At 58.4% G+C, this 20,710-nt stretch overlaps 2 protein-coding genes across 2 annotated transcripts; both read left to right on the top strand.

The window, feature by feature from the left end:
- On the top strand, positions 1-2,889 carry GLTP (glycolipid transfer protein). Its single transcript, XM_054392840.1, has 5 exons — positions 1-103; positions 1,146-1,207; positions 1,965-2,098; positions 2,367-2,517; positions 2,707-2,889. Exons 1-5 carry the CDS (start codon positions 1-3, stop codon positions 2,887-2,889), a joined length of 633 nt encoding a protein of 210 aa, XP_054248815.1.
- A 4,881-nt stretch (positions 2,890-7,770) lies between these two features.
- TRPV4 (transient receptor potential cation channel subfamily V member 4) lies at positions 7,771-17,014 on the top strand. Its single transcript, XM_054392622.1, has 15 exons — positions 7,771-8,135; positions 9,126-9,298; positions 10,099-10,251; positions 10,832-10,972; positions 11,818-12,116; positions 13,512-13,691; positions 13,770-13,928; positions 14,049-14,141; positions 14,337-14,410; positions 14,521-14,686; positions 14,907-14,973; positions 15,190-15,506; positions 15,621-15,748; positions 15,958-16,079; positions 16,872-17,014. The coding sequence occupies exons 1-15, from the start codon at positions 7,771-7,773 to the stop codon at positions 17,012-17,014; spliced, it is 2,580 nt and encodes an 859-aa protein (XP_054248597.1).
- The last annotated feature ends 3,696 nt before the right edge of the window (positions 17,015-20,710 follow it).

Below are 20,710 nucleotides of genomic sequence, written 5' to 3'. Positions count from 1 at the left end.
ATGGCGCTGCTGCTGGAGCACGAGTTCAAGCCGCTGCCCGCAGACAAGCAGATAGAGACGCTGCCCTTCCTGGAGGCCGTGGCGCACCTGCCGCCGTTCTTCGGTAAGCCTGGGCCGGCGGGGGAAGGAGGGACCGGAGACCAGGATCGGTCCCGCCGCTCAGTCTGCAGGTGGTGGGCCCCTGAGCCCCGCCGGACTGGGTTTACCCTTCCGCAGTCCCCACATCCCCCCACTCCCATCCTGGGTGCTCGCTCCTGGGGCTCCCCTGCTTCTGAGTCATCCCGCCCCCGACCCCGGTGCCCTCCGGGGAAGCAGCTTGGCGGGGCCAGCGTTGCATCACGACCCCGTCAAACCAGCCGAGCAGCCCCGTTGGGAAACGTCCTACCCGTCCTCACGCCCTGGCACAGCTGCCATAGCCCTGCCGACGCCCCGGCCGCCTCTTGCCGGTACGCCCCGGCCGGAGGCACGGCTCGGGGCAGGCGGCTCCCGGCTGGCTCGTGGGTCCCACCCCATGTCGGGGCCGTGGGTGTGCGGTGGCACGGCTACCCTGATGCCACGACGGCCTGCGCTGTCCCGCTGCCTGCCACAATGTGGGCATTGTGTTGACAGCTCTGTGGCACGACTGAGCTGGGCAGGACACGGGGCTGCCTGCCTGGGGATTGGCAGAGAGGGTTCTGTGCCCATCGTGCTGCTCTGAACCCTGGCATTGGGGCCATGTCCTTGGAGTTGAGAGTCACTCATGGGACTAGGATGGGAGACAGGACTCTCCTGGAGAGCCAGCAGTCATTCACTGCCCTTCCCAACCTTGCTGGCATGTGTCTTGGTGCCTTGGCTGAGGATAAGGTGAAACCTTTTGGTTATGACTCAAGACTTTGTGGTGTCTCACAGAATTAAGCAATCCTAGTATGGTGGGGTTGGAAGGGACCTCTGGAGATCATCCAGTCCAAGCCCCCTGCTCACGCAGGGGCACCCACAGCAGCTTGGCCAGGATCACAATGTCCAGGTGGGTTTGGAATCTCTCTAGAAAATGAGACTCCACAACCTCTCTGGGCAGCCTGCTCCAGGACTCCAGCACACCAAAGAAGTTTCTCCTAAAGTTCTTGTGTCCCCAAACGACTCATTGTCCTCCATCCCTGTTTCCACAGATTGCCTAGGGACTCCCATTGTCTACTCACCGGTCAAAGCTGACCTGGCTGGAAATATCAAGGTAAGAAGGGGTGCAGGGCAACTCAGGATGGGTGAACACCCCTGGGCTGAGATGCTGTGGGATCAAAGAGACAAGATCTGGAGATGTTTAAAAGGGTTTTTCTTCCCTTTTGGGACCTTTTGGACTCAGTGGTGGCTTATCTCAGTTGTGTGTGTTAATAAACAGGGCTCCCTGGCACTGCTGTTTCCTCACCTCACAGCCCTGAGCTCCAGCCTGGCTGCTCTCCAGTGCCAGTCCCCCTTTTAGAGAATGATAGAACCATAGAATGGTTTGAGTTGGAAAAGACATTTAAAATCACCAAGTCAAACCATTCCCTATCCAAGCTGGTGCTAAGCCTTGTCCCTCAGTACCACATCTCTGCCTCTCTTAAATATCTCCAGGGATGGGGATTCAACCACCTCCCTGGGGAACCTGTTCAAGTTTGAGAACCCTTTCAGTGAAGAAATTTCTTCTAATGTCCAACCTAAATCTCCCTTGGTGCAATTTGATGCCATTTCCTCTTTTCCTATTGCTTGTTCCATGGGAGAAGAGACCAGCCCCCACCTGGCTCCAATCTCCTTTCAGGGAGCTGTAGAGAGCAATGAGGTCTCCCCTCAGCCTCCTTTTCTCCAGGCTGAACAACCCCAGTTCCCTCAGCTGCTCCAGACCCTTCACCAGCTTCATTGCTCTTCTCTGGACCCACTCTAGCACCTCAATGCCCTTGGAGTGAAGGTCCCAAAACTGAACCCAGCACTCAAGTACTTTTCTCTGCCCTCAGAAAATCCGGGCAGTTTATGACTCCAACCCTACCAAGTTCAAAACCCTGCAGAACATCCTGGAGGTGGAGAAGGAGATTCACGGTTCAGCATGGCCCAAGATTGGTGCGACACTGGCATTGATGTGGTTGAAAAGGTGATTCCTGGTGTTGAGGGGCTGCTCTGGGCTGTCTCCTGGCTTGCGGGGACCCCACTGAATACCAGTTGCAGTCTACTGTCGAGAACATGGGGTTTGGCCTTACCCTTAGGGCTGGGCCTGGCTGGGGAAGCAGGAACACGCAGGGGAAAGCATCAAGGGTCTACTGCCAGGACTGTTGGTTTTGGAAGGATCTGGATGCTCCATGCTCAAAGGTTTTCCTTGCTAGATTCCTCTCCCCACCCAAACATCACCATTCATCTCACAGGGGCTTGAAGTTCATGCTGGTGTTGCTGCAGAGCATCTCCGACGGCGAGCGGGACGAGGAACATCCCAACCTGATCCGTGTGAACGCCATGAAGGCTTATGAGATCTCACTGAAGAAGTACCATGGCTGGATGCTGCAGAAGCTCTTCACGGTGAGGGTTCCCAGCCACCATCTCTCAGGTAGTTCCCATGCAGCTCTGAGTGTCCAGAGACCCCCTTGGTGTCCCAGTTGGGATCTCTGAAGCCACGTGGAAACAACCCAAACCATGGTCCTGCCTGTAGAACGAGGAGAACTTTGGGCTTGTGGGAGCTTTAAATCTCCTTCTGCTGTTTTTTTTTAGGGCTCAGTCTATGCTCTTCCATACAAATCTGATTTGCTGAAGGCGTTGGAGAAGGGCAAAGAGGTCAAAGAGGAGGAGAGCATTGAGAAGATCCACCAGTTCCTCTCGAGGGTCACCCCCATCCTGGATGCCATTTATGAGATGTACACGAAGATGAACGCAGAGCTGAGCTACAAAGCCTAGACCATAGTAATTCCTATTTTTGTTGATAATACAGCAATAAACTGATGGTGACATCACAGGATTGCCCCCACATTTCGTACTAAAGCAGCAAAATAAGAGTTTTTGGGTCCTAACCACCAATGGTGTCACATGGCTGGTGGCACCATCCCACCGATGCCACCTCGGCTGTGCCCTGACTCTCAGACTGTACCCGATGGACACCCAGTGAAGAGCTTCCCAAATGATGCTGGTGATGGAGGAGCTGATGGCTATCCCCAAAGTGGGACTGAACCCCCCCCTTGGCTGGGACCCCCACACTGGCTGAAGCTGAGGGACTGTCCCCATCGTGGTGGTGGTGGGAACACGTGGTGCCTTCTGAACCTGCAGCCTTACGGCACCGCCGAGCCCCACGCCGGCGGGCAGATGACTTAATAAATGCTGACGGTAACCTCAGCCTGGGTGGCTCTCAAGGGGCTTCTTTTCTGGGGTGGAGGTGTCTTGGGGATGCTGTCTTGGGGTTGTTCCTGGAGGAAATGCTTCAAGGAAGGTGTTTTGGGCTTTGTTCCTGGGGGAGCTGTTTTAGGAATGGTGTTTTGGGGTTGTTCCTGGAGGAGATGCTTCAGGAAAGGTGTTTTGGGGTTTGTTCCTGGGGGAGCTGTTTTGGGAAGGGTGTTTTGGGGTTGTTCCTGGAGGAGATGCTTCAGGAAAGGTGTTTTGGGGTTTGTTCCTGGGGGAGCTGTTTTAGGAATGGTGTTTTGGGGTTGTTCCTGGAGAAGATGCTTCAAGGAAGGTGTTAAGGGGCTTGTTTCTGGGAGGGCTGTTTTGGGAATGGCGTTTTGGGGTTGTTCCTGGAGGAAATGCTTCAAGGAAGGTGTTTTGGGCTTTGTTCCTGGGGGAGCTGTTTTGGGAAGGGTGTTTTGGGGTTGTTCCTGGAGGAGATGCTTCAGGAAAGGTGTTTTGGGGTTGTTCCTGGAGGAAGGTGGTTTGGGAATAGTATTTTGGGGTTATTCCTGGAAGAGATGTTTCAAGGAAGGTGTTAATGGGCTTGTTTCTGGGAGAGCTGTTTTGGGAATAGTCTTTTAGGGTTGTTCCTAGAGGAGATGCTTCCAGGAAGGTGTTTTGGGAATGATGTTTTGGGATTCATTCCTGAGGAGATGCTTCAAGAAAGGTGTTTTGGGGTTGCTCCTGGAGGAAATGTTTCAAGGAAACTGTTTCTGGCTTGTTTTGGGGCTGATCTTGGGGGGGCTGTTCTGGGGAGAGTGTTTTGGGGCTGTTCTTGGGGGGGCTGTTCTGGGGAGGGTGTTTTTGGTGTTGTTTCTGGAGGAAGTGTTTCAAGGAGGGTGTTTCTGGGCTTGTTTTGGGGCTGTTCTTGGGGGTGCTTTTTGAGGGAGGATGATTTGGGGTTTGTTCCTGGGGGAGCTGTTTTGGGAATGGTGTTCTGGGGTTGTTCCTGGAGGAGATGTTTCAAGGAAGGTGTTTTAGGGCTTTTTTGTGGAGGAGATGTTTGAAGGAGGGTGTTTTTGAACTCTTTTTGGGGCTGATCTTGTGGGGGGGACTTTGGGGGAGGAGGTTTTGGTGCTTGTTCCTGGGGGGAGGGCTGTTTTGGGAAAAAGTTTTGGGGTTGTTTCTGGGGGGGGGGTCTGTTCTGGGGAGGGTCTTTTTAGGGGGTCTGTTTTGAGGAGCCTATTCTGGGGAGAGTGTTTCAGGGCTTGTTCCGGGGGAGGGGCTGTTTTGGAGAGGGAGATTTTGGGGGCCTATTTTTGGGCGAGTTTTTGGGGCTATTCCTTGCGGGGGCTGTTTCAGGGAGGTTGCTCCTGGGTGTCTGTTTTGGGCGGGGGAGGACTGTTTCGGGGAGGTTATTCCGGGGCTGCTCGGGGCCGGGCCGGTGCAGGAGCGGCGGGGGCGGGCGGGGGCCGTTCCTGCAGGCGGGTCTCGGTGCCTCCCGCCCCCGGAGCTGTCCCGGGGAGGGGCCGCGCTCCGCGACCGGCCCCGCGGCGACTCGGCGGCGCCGGAGCCTGCGGGAGACTTCGCGGGACGTATCCCGGTACGGGGCGGGGGGAGAGAACTGCTGGGTCCCGAAAAACCGGGGGCGGCTGGAACGTGGGGGTGGCCGGACCGCGACGGATTGAGCCCCGGAGCAGGACTTGGTGACCGGGACAGGACAAGGGGACCGGGACGGGATGGGACCCCCAAGGATGAGGATGCAGGGACCAGGGCAGGCTGAGACCCCCAGGGATGAGGATACAGGGACCAGGGCAGGATTGGTTCCCTAGGGAAGAGGACAAGGCTGTGGGCTGAGCTGAGCTGGGCCAGGCAAGGTGCAGCTTCGTGGGCTCCCCCCAGCACCGAGGGGTGTTACCCTGTCTGCCCAAGCTGGGGTTCACCACTCCAAGCATGAGGTGCCAGGTTCATTCCCATAGCAAGCTTGGGAACGGGGCTGGCAATGGCTTTGAGGTCCATCCATTGCTGCAGGCCAAGTCCAGGGCTCTCACCCGTGTGATCCTGGCCCTGGAGGGGCTGTTACTTTTGGAAGGTGGTTGCTCCACTCCGGATGAGTGTTTCCACCAGGGCTGAGGGTGCCCACGGTGTGGTTCCAGTGATTCACTCCACAGCTCTCCCTGCTTTGCTTTGAGGAACAAACACTTTAATGTGGCCAACTCTGCACCACCCACCTATGGGGCACCCCCCTGCTGCTACCCATCCCGGGCATATCCCTCCGTGGTGGGCTGGAGTAAGGGACTAACTGGGGACACTGGTGTGGCTGGGAGGTGACTTAGAATCATAGAATCATTAAAGGTTGGAGAAGATCCCAAAGGTGATCAAGTCCAACTTAATTGGAAGCTGGGGAGAGGTGTGTGTGTTGGTGGGGGTTGTGTAGGATCCAAGAGCTGGGGCTGTGCTGGAGAACCTTGGTGAGCTGCTCCTTGACTCATTTATTCCGTGGGGTGAGGAAGGCTGAAAAAAAAAAAAACCAAAAAAAAACAAATAATGAAGAAGCCAAATCAAACCCCACTGACAGCACCTTTCCTGGCAGCAGCTGTGCCCATGGGAGTGCCCGCCCAGGCTGATGGCACCAGACACCAAGCTGTCAGTTCCAACCTGAGCTTCCTGCCCCAGGGCACTGGTGGCCAGCTCCAGCTTCCTGCCCTTTCTACTTGTCCCCAGCCTGTGTCACCCCAAGCTCCAGCCCCAGGAGCATCTCCAGGGCTGCACACACCCTGCCAAGTCCCCCAACCTACAGGGGAATGGTGTCCTGTGCTGGTGGCTCCCTGGCTCTGCCCTGGGCTGTGGTGGGATGGGACTGGTCAGGGCTGGAATTCCCACTGCAGCCCTCGGGGTCAGCCTGCTTGGCCACCCCCTTCTCCATCCTCTGGGGACAAATAGGCCACACAGGGGCCCATGTTTGCTTGGGGTCAGGACGTGGGACCCTGAGGGCTTTGGCAGGTGGCTGTGGAATGTCTTGTGGAGAAGGTGGTGGCAGGAAAGTCAGCGAAGGGGAGGAACTGTGGTGGTTCTGGGGCTTGCCTCGTGTCACCCAGGGCTGCACCATCCCTGCTGGGTGCCACCTGGGGCAGCACTGCCCCCACTGGGTGCCACTCAGGAGCATGCTGTCTCCCCTGGGTGCCAGCTGGGGCTGAACTGCCTCTGTTGGGTGCCACCTGGGGCTGCACCATCTCTGTTGGAAGGGGAGTGGCTGCCACTCAGGGCTGCACCATCCCCACTGGGTGTCCTCCAGGGTTGTGCCATCCCTTCTGGGTGCTACTCAGGGAGGAGGAGACCACTGCCCAAGGTCTCCCTTCTTCTATTGCAGGATTTGGGGGCTGTTTGCAGCCCTTGTTCCCCATGTCTGTGGGAGCATCGTGGGCCCCTGCCGTGGGGCTGCCGTGGGACACGCTGGCTAATTAGAAGCAGGTTGTGGGGCAGAGATGCCTACCCACCCCAGGAGTGCCCAGCCTGCCATTGTGGCTGTTGCCCAGCAGAAAATGACACGTTTCTCAGCTGCTTTTTCTGTCCCAGGACCCGCAGAGAGGGCTGAGCTCCCCAGAGGCAGGAGCTGGGCTGAGCCTTCCTGCTGGTGCAGGGTTTTATGGGTGGAAAACGGGGCTGGGGGACAACCCAGGGGTACCCAGCTGCTTCTCCGTGCCCCTGCCTGGAGGGATGTGGCAGGCAGTGCATGTGGCATGGTGCAGAGCTTTGCTGTCCTTTGGTAGCGTGGCTCTTCTGCAGCCCCATTTTCCTCTGAGCAACCTAACCCCATAATTTCTTGTCCTAACCACTGCTCCTGCTCTCCCATGCCGCACCAGATGCCCTCCTAGGGCCCATATGCCTGTGCCAGCACCGTGGGCACCCAGATCCCAGCGATCCCCCCGGGGCTGTGGGAGTGGTGGGACATCAGGGACCAGCCCCAGCCCCGCTGCGATGGCAGCTCCTCGCTGCTTCTGGGCGCTTCCCTGGATGCAGGGTGTATCCCAGGAATGTTTTCCTTCCTTGGGCGGCGATCGGAGCACACAGGGGCTGCTCTGTGCCCTGTCCTGGGCTGCACCCAGGCTGACCGCAGCAGGCAGAGGCAGCGGGGCCCTCGCCCATCACGGCTGAGCTTTGAAGCTGGCAGCACCGCAGCTGGTGGGACCTCTGCAGACCTGAGCGGTCCCCACGGCCGGGTAGGTGGGCACCGAGGAGAGTCAGGGCAGGCAGGACCGGCCAGGAGACCCTGGGTCCCCCAGCTGCTGCTGGGACCAGCGTGGGACCTGCTCCTGTGCAAGGACACAATGTCCCTCGGGAGAGGATGGGGAGGGACAGGAATTGTTGGGGATTGACACCGCGTTTTCCTCTGCCAGGTCTCGTGGAAGGAGCTGGGGGTTGCAGCCGGCTGCCCGTGCCCGTGCCCCCCGGGTAGGAAGCATGGCAGACACCGAGGAACCCCCGCACGATGCTGGGGAGGGTCCAGGGGATGAGGGCTCCCTCCAGAACGACTCCTTCCCGCTCTCCTCGCTGGCCAACCTGTTTGAGAGCGAGGACACCTCCACCCCCGCCGAGGCAGCTCGGGGCGCCCCCAGCACTGGCGATGGGAAGCAGAACCTCCGGATGAAATTCCACGGGGCGTTCCGGAAAGGTGCCCCCAAGCCCATGGAGCTGCTGGAGGCCACCATCTATGAGTCAGCCGTGGTCCCTGCACCCAAGAAAGCCCCCATGGACTCCCTCTTTGACTACGGCACCTACAGGCACCACCCCAGTGAGAACAAGCGCTGGCGCAGGCGGGTCGTGGAGTGAGTACAGCAATGCCCGGGCACCCCGGTGCCAGTGGGCAGCAGCGGGGGCGGGGGGAAACCCTGGGTGGAAGGGGATGCCCAGCAGCTGGGGACGAGGATAAACCCCACTATTTTCCTTTGAGCGGGGTGCTGTGGGCAAGGGAGCTGCTTCCAGTCAGGTCCAGTGGCAGCACTGGGCTGTGCCACGCTGCGCCGTGCCATGCTGTGGGGTGGGTCTGCAGCCCCACGGTGCCGTGGGGCCGGAGCAAGGTTCCCCTTCCCCCTTGCCCATGCCATGAATGAGGCTCTGTGTGCCCAGCCGCTCCCCTGGCCAGTGAGGACGTCTGGCTCCCCACCATGAAAAGGCTTTTCAGGAGGTCTCCACCCTCCCTGCGCCAGGAAACCGGAGCTGGCGGGGGCAGCCCGCGCCTGGGCACACAATGTCCCTCTGTGCTGGGCACCTGGGGCGGCACCGTGGCCCCCTGCCACTGTCCCCACCCACAGGTGCAAGAGGGTATCCCCATGCCACGGCAGGAGCTCAGTCCCCTGGGTGGACAGGGATGCTCCATGTGCCCTCAGCCCCACAGATCCATGGCTGAGGCAGCCACTGTCTGTCCTCCTCCCATTCCCAGTGCCCAGAGCCAACCGGTTGGCCCCAGCCTGCCCCGCTGCCACCAACCGCTCCGACCGGTCTGGTTTCACCCCTGGCACTGGACCATGACCAACCCGTGGTCTGTCCCTGCTGGGGGGCACAAAGAGGGGGAGGTCAAAATACTGCAGCAGCCAGCTGGGAGCTGGCATGGTGCCCAGCAGCCCCGGAGGGTGATACTGGGAGGTGTGATGCCGGCAGCAGTGGGCTGCTGCGGTTTGGGAGGCTGCCCAAATCCCATGGGTGACCCCAGTGATGCCCATGCCCTTTACTGGTGTCTGAGCAGCCTCAAGCTCATTGCACAAGTGGGGAAACTGAGGCAGCGATTCCAGTTCCCAGCACTGGTGCTTGTCCCACAGGAAGCAGGCACCGGGTGTGAAGGGACCAGCTCCTGACCCCCCTCCTGTGCTGAAGGTCTTCAACAGACCCATCCTCTTTGACATCGTCTCCCGGGGGTGCCCAGCTGGCCTGGATGGGCTCCTCTCCTTCCTCCTGGCCCACAAGAAGCGCCTGACAGATGAGGAGTTTCGAGGTGAGGACCTGCGGTGCCAGGGTTGTGCCATGCCCCTGGTGGGTGGTCCCCATGGGGATGGAGATGCCCAGCTCTGGTATGGGAGTGCTAGGACATGCAGTGCCCAGGAGGAGCTGGAGATTTGGCCAAGGGGTGCAGAACTGGGCACCCTCAAGGTCCAGTGGGGGTTTGCCCTGATGACTGTCTCAGCATCTGGGGTGCATCATGAAAAGTGTGTTCAGCAGGTCTAGAGAGGTTCTTCTCCCCCTCTACTCTGCCCTGGTGAGGCCACACCTGGAATACTGTGTCCAGTTTTGGGCTCCCCAATTCAAGAGAGACAGAGACCTGCTGGAGAGAATCCAACAGAGAGCCAGGAGGATGCTTAGGGGACTTGAGCATCTCCCCTGTGAAGAGAGACTGAGAGCCCTGGGGCTGTTTAGTCTGGACAAGAGAAGACTGAGAGGGGATCTGATCAATGTCTATCAATAGCTGAGGGGTGGGTGTCAAGTGGAGGGGGCCAAGCTCTTTATGGTGGTGCACACTAATAAGCCAAGGAACAATGGGTTCAAACTTGAATATAGAAGATTTCACCTCAACATGAGGAGAAAGTTCTTTACACTGAGGGTGACAGAGCCCTGGAGCAGGCTCCCCAGGAGGGTTGTGGAGTCTCCTTCTCTGGAGACTTTCCAAACCCACCTGGATGCATTCCTGTGCAGACTACCCTAAGTGCTCCTGCTCTGGCAGGGGGGTTGGACTTGATGATTTCTTGAGGTCCCTTCCAACTTCTAATGTACTGTGCTGATGTGATCCTCCCCCCCCAGAGCCCTCCACGGGGAAGACCTGCCTGCCCAAGGCTCTGCTCAACCTGAGTGGGGGCAGGAACGACACCATCCCCCTGCTCCTGGACATCGCCGAGAGGACAGGAAACATGCGGGAGTTCATCAACTCACCCTTCAGGGATGTCTACTACCGAGGTGGGAGTGGGGCACAGGACCACCACCAGCCCTGCCTGGGCGTGTGGGACCTCAGGGAGATTGGGGACACAAGCTGTAGGGACCCTGGAGAAGATGGAGGATGCTGGGGTAGTTGGGGATCAGAGTAGAGGGAGGATGAAGGCTGCTGGGGAGGTTGGGAACAGAAGCACTGGGGACCCTGGAATGGATGGAGGCTGCTGGGGAGGTTGGGAATAGGAGCACTGGGAACCCTGGAATGGATGGAGGCTGCTGGGGAGGTTGGGAACAGGAGCACTGGGATGGATGGAAGTTGCTGGGAGGTTGGATGGAGCATGGATCCTGGAGCTGGAGATGCTGTGAGCTGGGATTGAGTGAGGACTTTAGGAGTGGATGCGGGAGTTGGGATGTGCAACAAGGACCTTGGAGAGGAGAGGAGAGAAGACCCTAGAAGGGCTTGGGGACCAGAGCAGCAGGGACACTGGAAAGTTGGGGTCCTTTGTGGAGGAGGTTTGGGGACTGGGGCAGCAGGTACCCAGGGAAGGCTGTGGACCTGAGGGGAGTCACAGAGTGAGGAGGGGGCTGACAGGTGGCACTGGCACAGGTCAGACAGCCCTGCACATCGCCATCGAGCGCCGCTGCAAGCACTACGTGGAGCTGCTGGTGGAGAAGGGAGCAGATGTCCATGCCCAGGCCCGTGGTCGCTTCTTCCAGCCCAAGGATGAAGGTGGCTACTTCTACTTTGGTGAGTGGAGAGCAAGCCCAATGGGTCACTCAGGAGGACTGGCTGCTCCCTGGGCACGTCCCAGCAGCTGAGCAAGAGTGATGGACCTCAGCTGGGTGACAGTTCAATAAGGCAAAGCACAAGGTCCTGCACCTGGGTCGGGGTAATCCTTGATGTCAATCCAGCCTGGGGGGTGATGAGATTGAGAGCAGCCCTGCAGAAAAGGTCCTGGGGGTGCTACTGGATGAGAAGTTGGACATGAGCCAGCAAGGGGCACTTGCAGCCCAAAAGACCAGTGGCATCCTGGGCTTCAGCAAAAGAAGCACGGCCAGCAGACACAGAGAGGTGATTCTGCCCCTCTGCTCTGCTGAGGCGTCACCTGCAGTACTGTATCCAGCTCTGGGATGCCCAACACAAGGACTTGGACCTGTTGAAGAGGGTCCAGAGGAGGCCATGAAGATGATGAGAGGGCTGGAGCACCTCTCCTACAAGGGCAGACTGGGATAGTTGGGGCTGTCAGCCTGGAGAAGAGAAGGCTTTGGGGAGACCTTAGAGCTGCATTTTGATATCTGAAGGGGACCTAGAGGAAGGCTGGGGAGGGACCGTTTAGAAGAGCCTGTGGGAATAGGATGAGAAGCAGTGGTTTGAAACTGGAGCAGAGGAGATTTAGGTTGGACATTAGAGGGAAGTTCTTGACAATGAGAGTGGTGGAACATTGGAACAGGATCCCTGGAGATATCCAAGATCAGACCTGGCAGGGCCCTGAGCAACCTGCTCTAGAGGTTGCTGAGTGCAAGGGGGTTGCACAAGATGCCCTTTGACGGTCCCTTCCAACCTGTGACTGTGCTGCTGGGCTGTGCCCACAGGGGAGCTGCCCCTCTCGCTGGCCGCCTGCACCAACCAGCCTCACATCGTGCAGTACCTGACGGAGAACAGCCACAAGCAGGCGGACCTGCGGCGCCAGGACTCCCGCGGCAACACCGTGCTGCACGCCCTGGTGGCCATCGCCGACAACACGCGGGAGAACACCAAGTTCGTCACCAAGATGTACGACCTGCTCCTCGTCAAGTGCGCCAAGCTCTTCCCCGACACCAACCTGGAGGCCCTGCTCAACAACGACGGCCTCTCCCCGCTCATGATGGCTGCCAAGAGCGGCAAGATCGGGGTACGGTGACCTCCCCTCCACTGGCATCCATCCCCTGGCAGCCCCTGCCTGAGACCTGTCGCGCTCAGCGCGTGTCAGAGGAGCGTTGAGCTGGTGAGGTTGGAAGAGACCTTTGAGGTCATCGAGTCCAGCTGCTCACCTAGAGCTCACAGGCCCCCCACTGCTGCTAAGCCACTGCCATTAACCCACAGCCCTCAGCACCACAGCCACCTCCAGGGATGGTGACTCCACCACCTCCCTGGGCAGCCTGTTCCAGCGCTTGAGAACCCTTGCCGTGAAGAAACTGTTCCTAATATCCAACCTGAACCTCCCCCGGCACAACTTGAAGCTGTCCCTGCTGTGCTGGCTTCTCTCTGCAGATGATGCTGGAAACCTGGATGTGCAGCCTATTAACCTGGCTAATTAACCTGGCTAATTAACCCCACACATACATCATTGCATTCTGTCCCTTCCCTAATTAACTGCAGGCCCTCAGCACATCTCCTCCTCTGACTTGCTCTTGTCCTCTGGTGCTGTGGGCGGAGGGTCATCGAGGATGCCAAAGCTGCAGCATTTCTGGGGGGCTGCTGCTGCTGTCCTGCACCCTGAGCTCTCCTGGGTGTGGTGGGAGGACAACAGGATGCTGGGGTGGGATGGAAGGAGAACAGCATGTCTGGGGTGAGATAGGTGCCAGGGGTGGGGTGGAAGAGCAGGTTGCTGGGGTGAGATAGGAGAACAGGGTGCTGGGGTGAGATAGGAGAACAGAAGGTCTGGGGTGGGCTGCAAGGAGAACTTGGTGTCTTGGGTGAGGTGGGAGGAGAGAATGGTGCCTGGGGTGGGGTGGAAGGAGATCAGGGTGTCCCAAGCAGGCAGGGACCTTGTGTGTGCTTAGTACTGTGTCCAGTTCTGGGCTCCTCAATTTAAAAAGGACATTGAGATACTTGAATGTGTCCAGAGAAGTGCAACGAGGCTGGTGAGAGGTCTGGAACACAGCCCTGTGAGGAGAGGCTGAGGGAGCTGGGAGTGTTTAGACTGCACAAGAGGAGGCTTAGGGGAGACCTCATTGCTCTCTACAGCTACCTAAAATGAGGTCGTAGTCAGGTGGGGGTTGGTCTCTTCTCCCAGGCAAGCAGAACAAGAGGACACAGTCTCAAGCTGTGCCAGGGGAAGTTTATGCTCGAGGTGAGGAGAAAGTTCTTCACAGGAAGAGTAATTGGCCAGTGGAATGTGCTGCCCAGGGAGGTGGTGGAGTCACCATCCCTGGAGGTGTTCAGAAAAAGCTTGGCTGTGGCACTTGGAGCCAGGGTTTAGTTGTCAGGAGGGGTTAGGTGTTAGGTTGGACTCGATGATCTCTAAGGTCTTTTCCAGCCTGGTTGATGCTGTGATGATTCTGTGTGTGGGTCCTCCCTCCGGCAGATCTTCCAGCACATCATCCGTCGGGAGATCGTGGAGGAGGACACGCGGCACCTCTCGCGCAAGTTCAAGGACTGGGCCTATGGCCCTGTCTACTCCTCCCTCTACGACCTCTCCTCGCTGGACACCTGTGGGGAGGAGGTGTCCGTGCTGGAGATCCTCGTCTACAACAGCAAGATCGAGGTGTGCAGCAGGGGCTGAGGGGAGAGACGAAAGGGTCCCGGCGCCGGGTGGCCGCTGACAGCAGCCCTGTCCCACCAGAACCGCCACGAGATGCTGGCCGTGGAGCCCATCAACGAGCTGCTGCGTGACAAGTGGCGCAAGTTCGGCGCCGTCTCCTTCTACATCAGCGTCGTCTCCTACCTCAGCGCCATGATCATCTTCACCCTCATCGCCTACTACCGCCCCATGGAAGGCCCTGTGAGTCCCACAGCATCATGGGCCAGCACCTCCTGGCAGAGGGGAGGGAGGGGTTGGTGGATCTCTACGCCAAGCAGCCCTGGGATGATGGAGCAGCTCAGGTCTGTCCTTTCTCTGCAGCCTCCCTACCCATACATCACCACCGTTGACTACCTGCGCCTGGCTGGGGAGATCATCACCCTTCTCACTGGCATCCTCTTCTTCTTCACAAACGTCAGTGCAGCGAGGCAGGGTTCCTCCTGTGGGATGGCCAAGCCCTTGTGGCCTCCACACAAGGAGTGACTCGAGGGTGACAATGCTGGGGTCCAAGGCATTAGCTCCTGACGCAATGCCCCCCTGGACACTGGGACACTGCCCAGCAGGGTCTTGCTCCCCTGACCCCCTCCAACTTCTTCCTCTCTCCCCCAGATCAAAGATCTGTTCACGAAGAAGTGCCCAGGCGTGAACTCCTTCTTCATAGATGGTTCCTTCCAGCTGCTCTAGTACGTAGGGAATCCCCAGGACCTCCTTGAGCCACAGCACCCCTGGGCTTACATGGAGCAGTAGGTGGTGGTGGCTGTTGGTGCAGGATCTGACCCTGGTTGTCCTTCAGCTTCATCTACTCAGTTCTGGTGATCGTCACAGCGGGGCTGTACCTGGGTGGCATCGAGGCGTACCTGGCTGTCATGGTCTTCGCCCTGGTCCTGGGCTGGATGAATGCACTCTACTTCACTCGGGGCCTCAAGCTGACAGGGACCTACAGCATCATGATCCAGAAGGTCTGATGGGACCAAGGGTCTTCTACTTCCCTAGCAGATCCACTCCTCCTATGGATGTGTGGCCCAACAGGAGCTTCCTTCATGCTTCCTTCAGGGTTTCTTGTGGCTCACCAATGCTTTGGTTCCAGCCCAGCTGTCCCTGTGGCATGCCCTGGCAATAGTGCCCTGCCACATGGCTTGGCACCACAGTCCAGTCCATCTCCTTCTCCATCACTTGCAGATCCTCTTCAAGGACCTCTTCCGTTTCCTCCTGGTCTACTTGCTCTTCATGATTGGTTATGCATCAGGTAGGTGCCTGGATGGTTAGCTGAAGCCTGGGGGAAGGGCATGGCTGTGGCATGGCCCTGGAGCTCCTGCTCCATCCTACCCACCTGTGGGTTCAACCTCTGCCTCCTCCTGTGGTGGAGAAGAGCTTGGCCAATATGAAGAACATGGAGCCCACTGTGCCCCCTGTCCTTTCTGCTGCCCCTGTGGACTTGCCATCCCTGTCCCTTCTCCCCCAGCTCTGGTGTCCCTCCTCAACCCATGCCCCAGCAGCGAGTCCTGCAGCAAGGAACAGTCCAACTGCACGCTGCCCACCTACCCATCCTGCCGGGACAGCCAGACCTTCAGCACCTTCCTGCTCGACCTCTTCAAGCTCACCATCGGCATGGGCGACCTGGAGATGCTGGAGAGCGCCAAGTACCCCGGAGTCTTCATCATCCTCCTCGTCACCTACATCATCCTCACCTTCGTGCTCCTCCTCAACATGCTCATCGCCCTCATGGGTGAGACCGTGGGGCAGGTCTCCAAGGAGAGCAAGCACATCTGGAAGCTGCAGGTACCACCCCGGGAGCTGCACCCTGAGCTCCAGCTGAGCGGCACCACCTGGGGGAGGGTCCCCCGTGCTGCCAGCCCCAAGCAGCTGAGGGGGGGTCTCTGGTGTTCCCAACAGTGGGCCACCACCATCCTGGACATCGAGCGCTCCTTCCCTGTGTTCCTGCGCAAGGCCTTCCGCTCGGGGGAGATGGTCACCGTGGGCAAGGGCACCGACGGCACCCCCGACCGCCGCTGGTGCTTCAGGTAAAGGCAGAGGTCCTGGAGAACCCTGGGGACCACGAGCAGCTGAGCCTCTCCCACCGCAGCCAGCAGCGTTTTGGGGTCCCAGCACCATGAGTTCGTTTGTTGGGTGGCTTGTACTAACCTGGAGCAGAGGGGGGGAAATGGTGCAGGGATGCAGGAGCTGCCACCTTGGCTTGGTGCAGCACCTCTGGGTCTGACTTTCCCCACAGGGTGGATGAGGTGAACTGGTCCCACTGGAACCAGAACCTGGGTATCATCAGTGAGGACCCAGGCAAGAGTGACACGTACCAGTACTATGGATTCTCCCACACCATGGGCCGGCTGCGGAGAGGTGAGCATGGTGCCTGGGAGCAGCCCTGGGGTGTGCAAGGAGGTGAGCATGGTGCCAAGGGCTGGGAGCAGCCCTGGGGTGTGCAAGGAGGTGAGCAAGGTGCCAAGGGATGGGAGCAGCCCTGGGGTGTGCAAGGAGGTGAGCAAGGTGCCAAGGGCTGGGAGCATCCCTGGGGTGTGCAAGGAGGTGAGCAAGGTGCCAAGGGCTGGGAGCAGCCCTGGGGTGTGCAAGGAGGTGAGCAAGGTGCCAAGGGCTGGGAGCATCCCTGGGGTGTGCAAGGAGGTGAGCAAGGTGCCAAGGGATGGAAGCAGCCCTGGGGTGTGGAGGGAGGTGAGCATGGTGCCATGGACTGGGAGCAGCCCTGGGGTGTGGAGGGAGGTGAGCATGGTGCCATGGACTGGGAGCAGCCCTGGGGTCTGCAGGGAGGTGAGCATGGTGCCAAGGGCCGGGAACATCCCTGGGGTGTGCAAGGAGGTGAGCATGGTGCTGTGGGCTGGGAGCATCCCTAGGGTGTGGAGGGAGGTGAGCATGGTGCCAAGGGCCGGGACCATCCCTGGGGTGTGGAGGGAGGTGAGCATGGTGCCATGGGCTGGGACCATCTGGGGTGTGCAGGGAGGTGAGCATGGTGCCAAAGGCTGGGAGCAGCCCTTGAAATGTTGCTTGCAGCCTCTTGATGAGCCTCAGGAGCAGATTATTTTGAGGGGCTGGGTGGTGTGGGGCTGATGGGACAGAGAAGGACAGCCCCAGCCTCCTGGCTCTGACAGACTCCTGAGGATGCCACCATCTCCACAGATCGCTGGTCGACCGTGGTGCCACGTGTGGTAGAGCTCAACAAGAGCTGCCAGCCAGAAGAGGTGGTGGTGCCACTGGGGACCATGGGGACAGCAGAGGCACGGGAACGGAGGCACGGCCAAGCCTCCAGCTCCCCACTCTAGCATGGTGGCCCTGGGAACTGATGGACTCTGCCCAGGCTCCTGACACAGCCCTGGCACTGCTGGTGGAATCATGGACTGGGCTGGATGGTGCTTGTTGTTTGCTCCTCAGGGATCCGTGCAGCTCCATCCCTCCAGCACTCAGCAGGTGTCCAGCCTGAACTTGGGGGTCCTAGCCCTGCCCGGGTGGTGCTGGGCATCTCCAGCTCACACAGATGAGCTCCAGTGCCAACGCTTCACTGTGCCATGCTGGGAACCTCTGGTGTGGGCAGTAAGTGTGGCCCCCTCTGCCCACTGAGGCAAATGGTTTGTGCCACACGATTTTGCACAAGGTTTATACAACTATTTATTTAGAAATAAAGATGGAACTGTCACCACCACCACCTCCTCCTGGCACCACCTGATTCCAGGTGCCAGCAGGTTTCCAGCTGTGCCATGCCATGGTGGATGGTCACCCAGCATCCTGAACTCACACCCTGCAGACAGACCCTCCTGTCCTCCCTTGTGCCCAGCCTGGGGCAAGAGGCCATGGGGCAGAGACTGGCAGAGCTGCAGCAGATGGGGGTCATGGGCATCCAGCTTCGCCATCCTGGTCTTGGCAGCTCTGCCCAGGAGATTAGAGACCCCAGCCCTGGCAGCCCCACACTCATCCGGTGGTGCAGGGCTGTGGTGATGGTCCGGTGCATGGTGATGGTGCACGGATACGATTTATGGGCATGGCGCATGTCTCTGGTGCCCAGCAGTGGTGCCCAGCCCATGCCCCCGGCTCCATCCCGGCGGCGTCCCCGTTCCGCTGGAGGGCACCAGACACCGCGCGATGCGGGGCCAGCGGCGGGGCCAGCGGCGGCGGCCCGGCTTCTGCCCCACGCCCTGCGAGAGGGCTGGAGGGGAGCCGGATCGGGGCAAAGCGGGGGTCTGCGGCCGGGCTTGGGGCCCCCGCCCCGGGGTGCCTCTGCATCCCTTGCCCGATGCACTGCCGGTGGGATGGGCAGCAGGATGGGTGTCCCTGCCTTGTCGGGATGCTCCCTGACTTGATCCAACCTGTCCTTTCCCACCCCAACCCGTCCCCAGCTCATCCCCATCACCACCCGCAGCTCATGCAGACCCCATCCCATCCCATTCCATCCCCAACTCATTCCCAATCTGTCCCAGTCCATCCCATCCTTTTCCACTCAGTCCTATCTCCATCCCTGTCCTTCAACCCGTCCCATCCCCATTTCCAACCCATCTCTACTGCCATCCTCATCCAAATTCCATCCTCTCCCATTAACCAGGATATGCCATCTGTGTTCAGCTCCCTTGCCAACCACCCCCACATCGTAGTTTTCTTTCACAGCTGGATGTTGGGCAGGCCTGAAGGACCAATTTGGGTAGGCACCAATGACATGGTGGCACAGGGCATGATGCCAGAGACCTTGGGCAGGATCCCGGAGGCAGCCTGGCTCCCTAAGCAAATGATGCAGCAGAAAAGGAGATGCTTCAGACTTGATTACTCACCACTGGTGTTAACTGCAGTGTCTGGACTCAGCTCAGGTGGGGTTTCCATCTCTGTCTCCTCTGGTGGTTGGAGCATTTCCCCAGGGTGAGGAATGAGTAAATTCCATTATCACTGCTCAGCAGAAGCTGAGGCTCCGTAACTGAGTGAGGAGCTGAGCCTGCTCCTCATTCCCACCAGAGGATGTGATGAATCACAGCATCACAGAACTGGCTGGGTCGAAAAAGACTTTGAAGATCATCATGTCCACCTGTTGTCCAGCACTGTAAGGTTACCACCAAACCATGGCCATCAGCACTACATCTACACAGCTTTGAAACCCCTCCATGGCTGGGGAATCCACCACTGCTCTGGGCAGCCTGGGCCAGGCCTTGGCAATGCTCAAGGGAAAGAAATTGTTCCTCATGTCCAACCTAAACCTCCCCTGCTGCAACCTGAGGAAGATGATAAAATTTGCTCTCGCCCAGACAGTGGCCAGTCCCAGCTGGGCAGTCAGGGTGGCTTGGAGAGCCCTAGCAGAGGGTTTGGTGCTGGAGATGGGCTCTGCTTTGCCCTGACTATGCATTTGGGGTGGCTTGGAGAGCCCTGGCAGAGGGTTTGGTGCTGGAAATGAGCTCTGCTTTGCCCTGACTATGCATTTGGGGTGGCTTGGAGAGCCCTGGCAGAAGGTTTGGTGCTGGAGATGGGCTCTGCTTTTCCTTGACTGTGCATTTGGGGTGGCTTGGAGAGCCCTGTCAGAGGGTTTGGTGCTGGAGATGAGCTCTGCTTTACCCTGACTGGGCTCCTGGGGTGGCTCAGAAAGGCCTGGTGCAGTGTTTGGTGCTGGAGATGGGCTCTGCTTTGCCCTGACTATGCATTTGGGGTGGCCTGGGGGGCCCTGGCAGAGGGTTTGGTGCTGGAGATGGACTCTGCCCTGACTGGGCTCTTGGGGTGGCTCAGAAAAGCCTGGTGCAGTGTTTGGTGTTGGAGGTGGGCTCTGCTTTGCCCTGACTATGCATTTGGGGTGGCTTGGGGGGCCCTGGCAGAGGGTTTGGTGCTGGAGATGGGCTCTGCAGTGTGGCTGCCCCTGGCTCCAGCACCAAGGATGGGATTTTCCAGAATAACTGGGGAAGAAAAAAAATCTTCATTTTTCCCCCTTCTGTGCAAATTCAAACGAGGGAGGTTTAAAGGGGTTTGGATGCAGGAAGTGGAGGACAGCAGTGCCCTGTGCCATCATGCTGGACCCCATGGTGGCTTGGTGGGGATGGTGACACCAAGACCAGGGTGGTGGTGTCCCAGCACAGGATACCTCTGCCACCTTCAGAACTGCAGGGCTGACATTTGGCTCTTTTTCCACCCTGCCCTTCCAACCCCTCAGGTTAGCAAGGTGCACTTCGTTGTGGGGGGCTGGTAGCAAGCTGAAAGTGCTTGGGCACAGCCCCTTCCCACCCCATGCCCTCCCCTTGCTGGGTGATGACAAAGCCAACAAAGGGAAGAGAAAAGCACTTGTCATCCCTGACGCTGAGAGTGGAAGCAAATTTATTTTTAGATAAATCTCAAGCTTAATTTGTGAAGCTGAAATCAATCAAAATGAGAGATGAGCTTGGGTGAGTCCCTTCTGCCAGCCCTGCAATTTATAGTCCCTGTCTCGGGCTCCTCGTGCTCACACAGCCGAGGTGGCCCCCAAGTTTCCTTGTGCCTCAGAAATTATATTACTATTAGTAGTATTAGTATTGGTTTACTATTGTTATTACTATTTTAGTAAGAAGCTAGTTGCAAACCAGGAACAGCATCGATTCCCCCAGCACATCCCTGCACTCCTCATGGGGTTCTAAGCCCTCCTGGGGTGCTGGAGGTATCTGGAGATCCCTAGCTGCTGAGATGCTTCTCACTGGGGGCTTTCTCCCCCATTTCCAGCTGGTTTTGGGTCCCCACAGTCTCACCAGAGCTGGCACTGCTGAGGCCTCTAGGTGGAGGTGAGGAGGGACCCACTGATTTTGTGTTCCACATGTGAGGGAGGATTATTATTATTATTTATTATTGTTATTATTAGTGTACTAGTGTTATATTAGTATTATTCTTGCTATTCCTACTTTAATAGGAAGATATTTTCAGAGCAGAAACAACATCAGCTCCTCCAGCACATGCCCTCATGGGGTTCTAAGCCCTCCTGGGGTGCTGGAAATCTCTGGGTGGTGGTGTCTTCACCCTAGCCAATGGGATAC

Source organism: Indicator indicator, chromosome 26 (genome assembly GCF_027791375.1).
Source record: "Indicator indicator isolate 239-I01 chromosome 26, UM_Iind_1.1, whole genome shotgun sequence".
NCBI classification, from domain to species: Eukaryota; Metazoa; Chordata; class Aves; order Piciformes; family Indicatoridae; genus Indicator; species Indicator indicator.
This window is presented reverse-complemented; position numbering and strand designations above follow the sequence as displayed.

Bases quoted from the DNA above. Each gene is read 5' to 3' on its own strand.
- GLTP (XM_054392840.1), top strand. From the start codon at position 1: ATGGCGCTGCTGCTGGAGCACGAGTTCAAGCCGCTGCCCGCAGACAAG. The intron at 1,208-1,964 runs GTAAGAAGGGGT...CTCTGCCCTCAG, and splicing joins ACCTGGCTGGAAATATCAAG to AAAATCCGGGCAGTTTATGA. The intron at 2,099-2,366 runs GTGATTCCTGGT...TTCATCTCACAG, and splicing joins GCATTGATGTGGTTGAAAAG to GGGCTTGAAGTTCATGCTGG.
- TRPV4 (XM_054392622.1), top strand. From the start codon at position 7,771: ATGGCAGACACCGAGGAACCCCCGCACGATGCTGGGGAGGGTCCAGGG. The intron at 10,252-10,831 runs GTGGGAGTGGGG...GCACTGGCACAG, and splicing joins CAGGGATGTCTACTACCGAG to GTCAGACAGCCCTGCACATC. The intron at 10,973-11,817 runs GTGAGTGGAGAG...CTGTGCCCACAG, and splicing joins AGGTGGCTACTTCTACTTTG to GGGAGCTGCCCCTCTCGCTG.